General features: G+C 40.4%; 1 protein-coding gene across 4 annotated transcripts in view; it reads right to left on the bottom strand.

Annotated features, from left to right (window-relative positions):
• STAG1 (stromal antigen 1) overlaps positions 1-13572 on the bottom strand; it is a 158098-nt gene that overhangs the window by 66939 nt on the left and 77587 nt on the right. For 3 of the 4 annotated variants that reach the window (XM_041487049.1, XM_041487050.1, XM_041487048.1), the window contains exon 6: positions 770-846. In XM_041487049.1, coding sequence (XP_041342983.1) covers positions 770-846 — 77 coding nt within the window. Of the gene's footprint in view, positions 1-769; positions 847-950; positions 1782-13572 lie in introns of those variants that run through there. The other variant, XM_041487051.1, reaches the window with a different exon arrangement.

The raw sequence follows: 13572 nt of genomic DNA on the forward strand, positions 1-13572 counted from the left end.
TATAAATACATCAAGAAAATTTCTTCTATTTATTGTTTTCCTGCTTAACTTTCTGAATCACAGCTTTGGCATTTCATTTAGAACTGGTCAGAGACACTGCTGTCCTACAGAAGTTCTGGCTCCAGCTTTAGTTTTCCTCACTAAACAAACTGAATGCTTAGAATATTCAGCTTTTGATACACCAAAAATAAAAGAAAACACAGTTCAAAAATCTCAAGACTAAAAAGCATTCACCATTAGGAACACTTTTATTGTGACAGAAGATACCCAGTCTGAATTGTAATTTACTTCTTTCAAATAAAATGCTCAGATCTTTTGAAAGAGTATTTCTTTCTGTATCACTGTTCCAAAATGGTAATTTTCATGTCAAGTTTCTATTTGGTTTAAATTGCCATTTAAAATGCAAAAAACATTAATTTGCACAGAGAAAACAGAGCAGGATGCTGTAAAATCCTGTCTCATGAATCCGATGTGCCAGGAATCTGGAGCTCTTTGTTGTATCATGGCATCCCCAAGAGCTGAAGTTCAGCCCCCAGAATGCCACTCTCAATGGGATGAGGGTTCTCCAGTTCCTCTTCCTGCCTGCTCTGATGAACATCTCTCTGCCCTATTACTCCACCTCCAACAGCTGAAGTTGCTGCTTTGCTTGTGAGTGCAGTTTCCCACATTGAGACATTAGTTATCCACTGGCCCACTGCATTTTTAATTTAAACCAGAATATATGGTAATATAGTTCATAATGCTTCAAATAACTATTTGTATACTCTACCTCATCGAATTCTTCTGTCATTTTCCTTATGATTTCTGCATTTTGCATGTTCCTGAACATTTCAATTCTTACCGTACCTGTAATGAAATGAAAGAACAAAAGAAATGAATACAACATGGTTTTGCTACATCAAAATATCAATGTTTTTCTGCTGCTAAACAAGCAGCTCAGTGATACATACAAGAGTATGCAGAGTGCAACATTAACAGGAATGCTTTGAAAAAGCCTGTCTCTTGAAGAAGTAGGGAAAGAGAACTCATCTGTCCTGTAATGTGCTTTCAAACAAGGAATTAGTATCACTTTCCATCCTTCCATTCTTTACAGCCAAGCAGAAATGATAAAGCAGTGATAACCATGGAGAACTCGTGTCATGTCTGCAGCTGTCCAAGGCTTTCAATTTTGTCTGCAAAATCCAATGAGCACCATCTTTCAGTTTCACAGCCACTCCTGGTGGTTCTGCACTTTCCATGCCGAGTGCCCTGGATGACAGGACAGATATCCATGTTCTCTATGCACCCACTGGGAGTTTTCACACTGCTCAGCTCAGGACCAGCATGGTTTATTGACTGAGGCACGCTTTCCACACCCAAAGGCTCCAAAGGGCTCAGCCAAGATGTGAGCCAGCTCAGCACCAAAAGCAGCAACTGTATTGCTGTTTAATGCTTCTTTAATGAAGATCTTCCACTCTTGTTATCTGAACACTGGAGTTGACAGGTTTAATTTTCCACTGTAAATCAAACAAAGCTAACAAAATTGAAAACAGAACAGAATAGGTATAAATGAAAATTCTTGTGTCTTGATCAAAATTCAATCAGTACACAAATAAAGTATTCTGACATATTATTGCCTCTGCAACTAGACACTACCTAAGTATCTAACCATGCAACCCAGGGCAACATAAAGATTTTTTTTTTGGTGCTGCTGCATGATATTCTCTTCATCACTTCACAGTCTTCTTTTGTTAATGGAGGAAATTCAGAAAGATTAAGTAAACTGCAGAGCTACAAAATCCACCCCAACATCATTAATATTACAAAGAGTCTCTCAGGTTTTGCAAAAAGTTCAACTGGATTAAAAATCCACTGCATGGCTTCAAAAATTGAGACCATAATAGAAGCAGCTTAACAGCTAACAGTATTAGTCACTCTACAAAGGATAAATAAAGATAATTTAAATATACTAAATATTATGCAAATGTTTTCATGTGGTATTTTATTCCTTAAAAAAGAGCACTAGAAATATATGCATTTCAAAACATGCAAGCACAGTTAGAGCACACCAAGTCCCTCTATGTTAGTATGGGTACAGTTTTACAAAGCAAATGAAATACTGATTTTTTTGCCTCTTCCTGAAATAATATTTGTTATCTATTTCATACTGGGTAATACTGTCAAACTTCAGTTCTGACAATGGCAATTTAAATTAGTGCATGGTAATTTCCATATCATTAACAAACAATTACTAATGCAATATATCAACATAAAACCAGGAACCCAAGAGAATACTACCATGTGACAGTTGAAAAAATATTTTCTCAGCTTGGAAATCATCTACACATGCAGATACATTTTAATCTTTCCCTCAATCCTGAAAGGATTTGTTTTGGCTAAATGAAGTAGTTTCCCAGTATGTGTCAGAGCAGGGGACAGGTACTACTGCAAACCCCCTCTGCTGCAGGAATGCCCTTCTTTCACGGCATGCTGCTATCTGCTGCTCTTCTCACTGGCAGCATGCCCCTCAGTCAAAGAAGAATCCACTGACCTTTGCTATTTTACTGGTTTATAGCCCTGATTCTAATGTTATTCTTATCTATTTATGGCTTCTTCTAATGACCTGCCATAGCCTCAGTTTCTCCACAGTCATGGCCATGTTTACCTTGCATGAGCAGAACCCAGAGAGCACCATCCCTCCCCGGGCACTCGGAGCGTGTCACTGATCCCCACGCAGAGGTGCCACAGCTGAGCCTGGGGAGATCCTCCAACACCTTCCAACAAACAATGGTGCAGTTTGCTGGGACCAGGAGGCAGGATGTGCACACCATGAGACACACTCCTGACATCTTCCAGGGCTGCCAGGGTGAGCAAGAGCTCCAAGGGTTGCCAAGGGAGCATCAGCAAGCGCTCGGAGTGGAGAACACTTACCCAGCTCTTACCCACTGTCCTGTCCCATTCTTTCCTCCACTTTTCAGGATCCAGTTTACAGAAGTCATGGAAAGCACAAGGAGTGTTTCTGCTTGTCTGGCAGTAGGCAATGGCTCTGGCCTGACTGCTTTTCCTTCCACCACCTCTCCCCCACAACCACAGCACAGCCCCATTTGTTTTTCTGGCAAACTCATTTAACACTGTAAGTATGCTGCGAAGGCTTTGCTCAGATTTCATGGTGACACCACATTTCAGCACTGCAGTGGTCAACATTATTCAAACCCATAGTTTTTATGATTAGTGAAAAGCAAAATTTTCCCATTTTCAGGTGAATCCTTAATATGTAACAGATTATCTATAAAGTACAACTGAGGAGTGACAGGCATCCCTGAAGTCTTTTCCTTACTCAAGTTGCTTCATGTCCTTTTCTAAGCTGAGTTTTACTTCTGCCACGAAGCCCTCACTCTGTATTTAGTGAAGATAATTGAAATTGTCTTAATCCATTAAAAATTAAGAAGCCTATTTTACTTCAGGACTAAGTTCTCAGTTAAAACCTATTCACATACATTGTGTTTTAAAAAGTCTTCTCACTGACATATATTTCCTTAACTACCAAATTCCAGTTTGACTTTCAGATAAAACAGGTATCAACATAATTTCTCAATAATCACAGCACCCAACAGGGCCTTTAAGAGTAAAAACAAAAAACCCATAAAGAGCACAAAACAATTTCAATGAGAGAAGAGAAAGACTAGAGGGGACTATACAAAACTGGATGAATACACCTTAAAAAACCCTAAACTGTGTACAAAACCAGATATAGTATTTCTGGCAGATATAACATACCATGGACTCAGTGGCTTGAAAACATGTATCTAGAGTGAGAAGAATAACCAGTTTTATTAGTAAGGCCTGTAAAAGCAAAGCAACAATAAAGATCTCCAAGAGCTTTATAGGATGTGAAAGCCCTCGACTCTGAGCAACAACCAGCCTTCACTACCCAGAGTTAAACAGGGTTACTCCTGGGATGTGGGTGGTCCCATGACTGCCTTTCCTGCTGCAAACAGGAGGCACTGGCACTGACCACTGCTGGCAATCAGGGAACACCACCACACCAAGTACCACACTCCAATGCCTCCTGCACAGGGCAGCTCTGGGATTTCTATAAGAAAAGAAAAGTTGGATCAGAGAAACATCAGCTCTAGGAACCCATGTACAGTCACTTACTCCTGAAATCTGAACTGCTGATGGTAATTAATTATATGCCATGAATTATTACATGCTATACTGCCTATACTTTATGGTCAGTTTTCGTCACAAGGACCTTTATTCACCAAAGCCATACAACAATTTCATTCCTTCTCTTTTGGACCACCTGCCCACACTGAGTAATCTGCAAGAAAAGCAGTGGGAAAATTGCAGCTCAAGATCAACATGAATGGATATGAAATAAGCCCACAATCTCCTGCCAAAGGAGGATTAATTGTGGTACCTTAAATTCATGGTAACTGAATAGACTGATCTCTCAAACACATGAACTGGAAAAACAGGAGGAAGATTTATAGAGACATTGAGAAGAAGACACAAGGAGATTTGCCCAGGAAAGTACATAAAAAACACAATGGGCTCTTCTGCATCAGTTCAAACTCAATAGTGGAGACCACAGCACCAGAACCTAATTGAAATTGCCGAGAGAGGGCAAGTTTAATAAAACATTTGTGAGGATGGATGGTGATTACAGAACTGCTGGATGGGCAGTACTTATCTCCCTTAATATCATTCAATGTGCAACTCCTATACCTTTCGCCCCACTTATAATTTAAATCGTAAGAAATAATCCACTCCTACAATGCCCTTAAGTGCAGTTTTCAATCATCTGAGAAGTGGTACTGACAAATTCCATGTGACAGATGATAAAGACTGAAGTCAAACCATCAGGAGCACATGATTTCTCAGTGCTCCGCCTTGGTCAGGGTACTCTGCTGTAGCACTTCCACTGACTGTTTCCAGAAGAGAGCTGCGTGAATCTACCCAAAAATTACTCAGGCCAGTAGAAAAGTTCATTTTCTGTGGCTCGCTCACGATCACGTAAGAACACTGAAGTAGCTCTTACCTCATTGGAATCAATAGATGTTAATCATTAATTTAAATAGAAGCAGGAGTGGGGCAGTTAAAGCATATCCAAATAGATGCTGAGACTCCTAAATCCCACCAGGGCTCCTGACTTTCTATTGATTTCTGTCCCAAAAAACTGAAACTCTTTGCTGAGACCAGAGGTCAAGACTTGACAAAGATGTTAGTCTAAATATTTAGTTGAATTTCCGCAGGTGTAGGAATAGAAGACCCTTTTATTGATTTATTCCCCAATTCTTCCTGCTGCATGGACTCTACACTGCCCAACTTCTGCTGCCATTGAAGCAATATTCAAAAGACAGAGACTTCCTATAAGGCACACAGCCAATTCATCCTTAGAGCAGCTTTTGCCAGTGAACTCTTACTGAATGAATCAGCAAGAATCCCAGTGGAAAAGTAAGTACAGTCTTGTGCAATTAAAATCTTATCACACAGAAAATCATAGATAACTGTTAAAAAGAATTCTAATGGTTCACCTAAGTCTATCCTTCTACAAAAAAACCAAAAAATATGTTTGAATGTATTCTGTGAAATCTCTTTGCAATGTGAAGGCCTTATACACAGTACAGCCATGAAAAGAGTTGAAGGGCTGAACTCAGTAATGTCAGCAGGCTTTTCCAATCTAAACAATTCCATGTGTCTGTGCTTAAAACAATCAGTAATGTTAATACTGTCAATATCTATAAGGAGCATCATTAAAGGTTCTCAGTAAATCTGGGAGGATTTATTAATTTATTTTTTTTTACTAACACAGGGGTCACTGTACATTACAGTGGAATTTAATATCAAATCCTTGCTATTTCTGATACTCAAATTCAATGACAACTGTTCCACTTTAAGTGCAATTCTGTATTACACTTAGAAGTTCAAAGTTCTGAATGAGATTAAGGAGTTGATAACTTTATGTATATAACTAGCATTTCATATGATTTGAACTGCTAATCTCTTTTAAAATCCAAAATGTTATTTGATCCAGAAGACAACAGTGATGGCACTTATTCCCTCATTACAAGTATGGGAAGAAATGCATTGAAGATAATCAGAGATTTTTACAAAGAAGAGAACAATATATACCACTGACAATCCAGTTGTTTCCCCTTACTGAAAAAAGTACATATTCTTATAGTATAAAGAGATAGAAACTTCATCCCTACTTTAAAGAAAACAGATTCTATGAAATTCTGAAATTGCAATTATATGTGAGAATTTGTTACTTGCTTAAACTATGTTGAATGTCAGGAGAACAAAAAAGGAAAAAAATAAAGAATTCAGGAGTGACCCAAAGAACTACACACCATTAAATGTGACTGCTGTGTCAGACTGGGAGGTGTTGTACTACAGATCTGGTGTGTCTGTACAAGGGTTGATGTTATTTCTGTCAAGTAGTGCTTCACAACCCCCCTGGAGCTCCATGAGGCATCAAAAACCAGCTAAAAGTCATACATTTATGTAACACAGACATTTTCAAAATCCTACAATGATCTCTCTCATTTTCTTAAAGGAGCTGATATGCAATAATCATATGCAAGAAAAGTTTTCAGATTAAAACCAGGAAAACAGATACAGGAAAAATGGTCAGTTTTCAGAACAGAATGAACCTACCAACAGATCTTTCCATGTGAAGATGTTGATAAAATATGTTCCATAGCAGATATAAATGCTTTGAAAGAAAGGATAGTAATGGAGCAGATAGATTGCTGGTGACACAATTATTTAGAACACCTAGACTGACAGCTGCCACCCAGCATTGCCAAAGGATGTCACAGGCAGAAATTGGTAAAATGCTCTTCAGCAAGAAAGCATGCTCAGTCCCCAGACTACTAGCAGAAAAAGAAGTAGGCATACATGATTTAGTGCATCAGAAACAGTACACTTCATGTGCTTAAGTCTTACAATTTTGATAAAGGAAACTCCCTTAAAGCTCTGGGTTTAAGGCTGATAAGGCTGGTTTGAAATGGCTCTAAAGCATTTGCACTTGCCAAGCATAAGCAGCTTTGCATCCTCACAGAGACAATTTACACAAAGTCATATAATTACTAACCAAAGACACTAAACTTGCAATCTAATATTTTCACTGAATTATTTCATAAGACAGATCTTCTCATGCTTTGATGACTTAAAGCAGCAATTCTCATACGGCACCAAACTCTTTGTAAGGTAACTTTGAACACGAGTGAAGAGCTGAGGAGCCCTTGCTGCCCCAAGGGCAGCAGTTTGCTCCTGGCAATGTCTTACAGCTTTTGCTCTTGGAAGCCTCAGCTCTGCAGTGGCCCTGCAGCCACATCCTGCCCTGAACTGCCCCCGGTGACCCTGGCTGAAGGAGGAGTCTGTGGCCACAGAGGACACTCCCACTTGAGGAGAGAGAAACACATCCAGAAATGCTCTGCTGAAACTTCCCACCTGTTCCCCCAGGGCTGGTCCCAAGGCTCGTTTCTGTGAGCACTGCTCACGCTGTGTTTCCTGCACATGTGCTGTAAGCAGATGTTTGTTAAGAACCTTCCTGGTGGATGTGATGAAACAAATTAACCTCGGGATTCCTGTACTCAGCAATCAGCACAGGGTGTTAGGCAGAATGCAAGCACAACTCAGCATCACACAAATCTCACATTTGGCAGTAGTTCAGAGTCTTCCTGAGCTCTACACAGTTAAGGCACACTGTGACTATTGGATTTAACAGCTGATAGTAGATCCATCATCTCTTAACTCATTTGCAATTTCCATCTCCACAGAACTCTGCATCAATGCAACCTGCAGTTTAGCATCACACTCCTTCAGAAGGTACTTCATTCTATTTCTAAAACTGCAGGTTGATCATTTTATTTGATAAACCAGGATCTTTTGCAATGCATTAAAAACTATTCTTCTATTTGCCATTCTTTTCCACATTCTTTTGTTTTTCTCTCTAAATTTATATACCCTTTAGGAAATAGGATGGTCATAACTACATTTAATGTTGAAAGTGCAGGTGCAACATAAGTTTGAGAGAGATTTTTTGTGTCTAATATATGTACAAATAAATTTGCCCTTTATTTCTAATTCCTAACTTTGCCTCTCAAAGCACTGCCAAGCACAGAGGTTGTATTTTCAGATTATTCCCAATGACAGCAGGCTCCAAGAGCAGAATATGAGTAACTATAGCTAATCAGTGCATGTGTGGAAGCAGCCTTTGGCTGCCTGCTGTCAGAAGTGACTCAAATCCAGCAATATAAACACAGGTAGCGTGGAGGCTGAGCTCCAAGTTAAGTGTAAGATACAACAATGTAAATATTTGCACTAAGTCCATTTAAGTCTATCTCCTCTTTCTGAGTGCTTTTATCACAGGCTGTTTTCACATCTGCTCTCCCCCCCTCCCCTACCCTGTGAACAGGCCCCCACCAAAGCTTCCCTCTGAAACAAGGAGCCCGGTGTGAGCACAAGTTCTTCCCTCCTCACAGAAGAACCTGTCTGTGTGCACAGACACCTGAACTGAGGGGGCAAAGACAGCGGTGCCAGACACTTCTCAGTGGGACAGGACAAGAGCCTGACAACCCAAACATGAGCACATTCCTGTGTGTAAGCATGGAGAGAAAACAGTATTGTCATTGCTAACAACAGGCATTCTACCTTTGCCCTGTCCCTGGGGCACAGCCCCAGTCCTGGGCTCTTGGAGGAGTTTTCCAGTGAGCTGAGGCTTGGCACCAGGTATCTCTTGTTATAACACAAGCTCAGGTGTGGGACAGTGTACTAACAATGGCCTTGAAAACATCCAATCTGTCTGATAAACTCATTTCAAGGGAGAGCAATTGCTTTCTACCACTTCTGTACTTTCTACAATAAACCCCAGAGCAGTTTTTAAAACACTGAGTGCTTCTCGAAGGAAAAATAATGGATTTCTGTTCCACCATACTGGAATAGGCTTCATATACTATAGATTCTTTATTATGCATTCTTCTGGACAACTAAAAGGTTTAATCCACCAATTTTAAAAGCAGTAAGTATATAATTACTATTTTAACACAGTATTATTTATCCCTCTTCTATTTCCTATGGTTTTTACCAAATGCTGTCCACAGACAGCAAACTCACAAGCTCACAGCTTCTTACCCTCCTTAGAAGTCTAGAATTGTAGAATAATTTCAAGTAGCAGAATTCCTGATTGTCACTAGTCCAAACTCTTCCCAAAGCACAGATCCCAGCCAGATCAGGTGAGTCTGTCCTAGGGCAGTGAACCCACAATGGGAGCCCTTCTGCCTCTGGTGCCTGACCAGCTCATGGAAGAAATGTCTTCCACTCTGTCAAACTAGAATTCCCCACATTTCAACGTGCATCCGTTACCTGCCACACAACTGCGTGAAGAGTCTACAGTCCCCTTCTCTCTAGTCTTTCAATAATTGAAGGAAGCAGCAAGATCTTCCTTCGGCCTTTTTAAAGCTGAGCAATCCTGCTGCCCAGTTTCCCCTCCCCAGAAGGCCTCCTGGAAATCCTGACTCTCTTAACCACACCACACTTACCTACATGCTTCAAAGAACTTCATGCTCACTTTCACAGAAACCATGGACATTTACTTCAGTGTCCACCCTTCCTTCCACTTTCTATGCATGTGCCTGTCCCATCTGCAGGTTCCCAGAGCTCAGCAGTAACCCACACACATGCTGTCAGCATTGCAACACACTTTCACATGTTTTTGCTAAAAGGTATTTTCTTTATCAGATAAACAAACCTCTTGTTACTCAGCATCAACATCTCTCCAGCTCCTAAAACAAAATGCCATCAAACATGGTACCTCCACTTTGGAGAAAGTCAGGAGGCAAAAGACGACCACAGGAGGATTAGATAGCCACAGTCTATTCTCTTTCCCTCAGTCTTTCTGCTTTCCCTGATGGAGTTTTGATCCTTCCCTCAGCCATCTGCTACTCTTATTTCTACCTGCATTTCTCAGTGTTTCTCAGAAGTAGTAAAGTAGGGAAGATGAAAGGCGAGTCCTAAAAAATACAAAAAGAGAAGTAATTATCTAGAGATTTTCAATTGATGTGACAGGCTCTAGAGTCCACAAAACATGGTACCTAGTAAGAAAACTAAGAGGGGGAAAAAAGAGAAAAACAAGAGGCCAGACCTTTTGTGCCACACCTGGGAGTTGCCAAAGATCTGACAGAGCTCAGCAAGCCAAATGCAAGTCCCTGGCAGCTGCTGATGGACCACCACACACTGCTCCCTGCTCAGCTGCCTGCTGTCCCTTGAGAGAACTGTCCTTTCTTCATTTTCCTCAAGGAAGCTGCTGTTACTTGCATGAGAGCTTCCCAGACACCGCTCTGAAGAAATACCCTGAGTTCAGGGCCTCTGCATTTTCCTGTAAGTGTTTGCTGCTCCAGCACGTGGAAGGGAAGAATCAGGACTGCAGGGGTGTCTGCATTTGCTTTCTGTACATTGCCAAACCTTATTAGCAATGGCACACCAAAGGGACTGCTGAGCTCCAGGTTTCCCAGAGCCAATCCTTACTTTTCAGTGTTCAGCAGCACCATCAGAGAGCCACAAGGCGAGGGCTGACTGGGATCCTCCCATATCCTTTAAGTGATGGAAAAAAGCCAACACATTAAACAACAGTAAAACAGAGGCTTTGTAAGCACTGCAGAGCTGCTGCAGAAAGGTGAAGAACTTTATCTGTCAATTTGAGGAAAGCTGGTATCCTTCAAAAAGTGAGACTGGAGACACAGAAACATGATGGAAACAACTTATATCTAAAACATTTAATTTCCCTCTTTAAGTGAAAGCCACCTTCTACCTTCAACTTTTCTATGCTCTTTTTTGTTAACCTGAAAGAAGGAAATGAGACTTGGGTGCACTTCTGTCTGTAACTGTGCTACTTAATAAATTGCAATCTTTTTGTTCAACCAAACCTGACTGGTCTTGGATATACAGTCTCCCAATGAATTTTACAAAAGCAGGTCATTGAATGGAAACCAATGAGGTCACTGGGGAATGGCACGAACCATGACCCCAATCTCTGTTAATCTCAGCCTCTCACTGAGCTGGAGACAGACAGGGACACACACTGGGAATGCTGCTGCTTCTTCAAGAACAGCTTCACCTGCAGCACAACCACCTCCCGCCCAGCAGTGTGTGTCCCAATGTTTTCTGGAGTTACACAGCATCCAGAATATTGTCTCTCATACAGCTGCACATACCCTGCACTTCAGGAGCACATTCACCTGCTTTTGTATAATTCAGCATAGTTGAACACAGATACATTAGAAATCCCTCTTCATTACTTCTGCTTCTCATGAAATCACTTCTTTAGAGTATATTAAAGACCATTTACTGACAATGACCTGGGAAAACACAATGAAAAAATTTAGCTGAGCTGGCACAAAACAATGCCTTTACCTTTCTCTCTCCTCATTTAAAAGTATGAAAGATGAGAGGAATTCTCCTTTTTCACTTAATTCTTTCTTCCTGTTATCTAGGACAACAACCCAGTTCCTCTTAGCTGTTAGCCCATCCTAAAGCCCCTTTTTACCTTCTGAGTATCTGAACACATGTATAAAGCTTTTTTCTGTAAGGAAACACAAAGAATTTGAGAAATCACATGCACACAACTCCTTATCTTTCTGCTTAGAAATTAAAGCAGAAATTAAGAAGTGCTAAACTTCAGATGCTGTGTGTAACCTTGACTTAGTCTCTGTGAGTGTCAGCTTTGGGGAGTCACCCATCTCCCAAGGCTATCAGCTGTTGTGTGTGGCTTCATTAGCACAGACACCAGAATGATCTGGGGAGGGAAGAGGAGCTGTGGAGGTGACATTGTGATCTGGGGAGGGAACAGGAGCTGTGGAGGTGACATTGTTGTCCCTCTTGAGTGTGCAGCTCTGCTGCAGCCAATGAATCCAGGAAGCGTGGGAAGGGGGGACTCTTACAAGAGGGTTGATAAGGATGCTGCAAATTGCTTTTGCTTTTATTCCCGAGATTCTTGTAGGAGTCTGGACAATTTAAACTGTCTCCAAGATGGTCCCTAACTGCATATTTCCCATTTTCCAGGTATCCCCCCAAGAGCCTCATGCACAAAAGAGCAGCACAAACAATTTTAAGTCCAGGTACTCTGTGACACCGTTCTTTGGGTATGTGAAACCTGAAACATAAGAACAAAGGGCAAAGTAGGAAAAGGCCCTTCCTTACCAGAAAAACCTAAGGAAGAGGGCTTAGGCTCCACTCCTGCTTTTTCCTTATTGCAAATATGTATCTATCAGAAAAAATCAAGGATTTCAAGTTTCCATTCCATGAACTAAGAAGTCTGGGTACTCTGAGCTTAGTCTTTAAGCAATTTGAGAAGGAGTAAGAAACCAGTAGCAGCAATGGTTTAAACATGCCCCATGTTACCCAAAAAACCTTCCCTCTAGGAGTGGCACAGATTTTTCTATCTACTGCCTCAAAAGCTTTTGATATCAATGACTCTGTTCCTGAATTGGCCATTTCCAGAGCAAAGACGGGATCTTTATTTAAAAGGGATTTACAAAGATAACTAGAAGAAACCCTGTTGATAAAATGCCCTTAAGGAACTTTAACTTTTAAATTTTTGATTGGAACTTGGCTACTATAGAAAAATAACAGGAAGCATCATATCAAAAGTGAAGTTAAAACAACACAATGAATAGTTGCTCAACATGTTTTGGCATGGGTAAGAGGATGAGAGAGCATATATTACAGCCAAAATCCATAAAAGTCTGGATATGCTTCTAAAAATACAATGCAAGAGGGAACTGTCACCTCAGAATTGAGAAAAGATAAACTGCTGGAACACACACAGATCACAGCAAGTGTTGACAGGACAAATATAAATGGGAATGTGGAAATAGGAGCAGAAAACTAGGAAAGCTCAACATACAATATGTTTCTCAACAGTTTGTGTCTAAGATTCACTAAGGAGTATTTGAGAGCAAAATATAAAAAAGATTCACCTAAACTTATTAATACTAGAAACCCCAAACTTTGCATAAGTAATAAAGCAGCAGGCCCTGAAAAGAGTGCTGAAAGACAAATAGTAATAAATGGCAGATGAAATACAAGAGGGAATGAAGAGTCTGAGTATATTAATTAACATAAAGATAGTGGACTCAAGGGGGAAAATTAATCAAGTGCTGCTAAGGAAAAAGGAAAGAAGAAAAACACAGAGGAGCACTGCAAGTAAAGTATGTTTAATCAGAAAAATGCCTTAAATTCTTAGTTATAACTCCTCTTACATTGCTTTGGATCCTCTACCTTACTAATTTAATGACCAGAAATAGTTGTAATGGTATATTTTGTGTAAATTAAAAATGGTTGTGTAAACACACCATGTAATTCCTGGTAGATACACAAATGCAAGATACAGAATAAAGCAGCCAGCTGACTCATAGAATGGTTTGGGTTGAAGGGATCTTAAAGCTCATCATGTTCCAAGCCCCTGCCATGGACAGCAACACCTTCCACCAGACCAGGTCAACCAACCCTGTAACTCCTCGGGTTGTGTCTTACAGCTTGGTGGAAAAAAAATCTTTAAAGTGGGAAAATACAGAAATACAA

The sequence above is a fragment of the Pyrgilauda ruficollis genome, unplaced genomic scaffold (assembly GCF_017590135.1).
Source record: "Pyrgilauda ruficollis isolate IOZ18807 unplaced genomic scaffold, ASM1759013v1 scaffold79, whole genome shotgun sequence".
In the NCBI taxonomy this organism is placed as follows: Eukaryota; Metazoa; Chordata; class Aves; order Passeriformes; family Passeridae; genus Pyrgilauda; species Pyrgilauda ruficollis.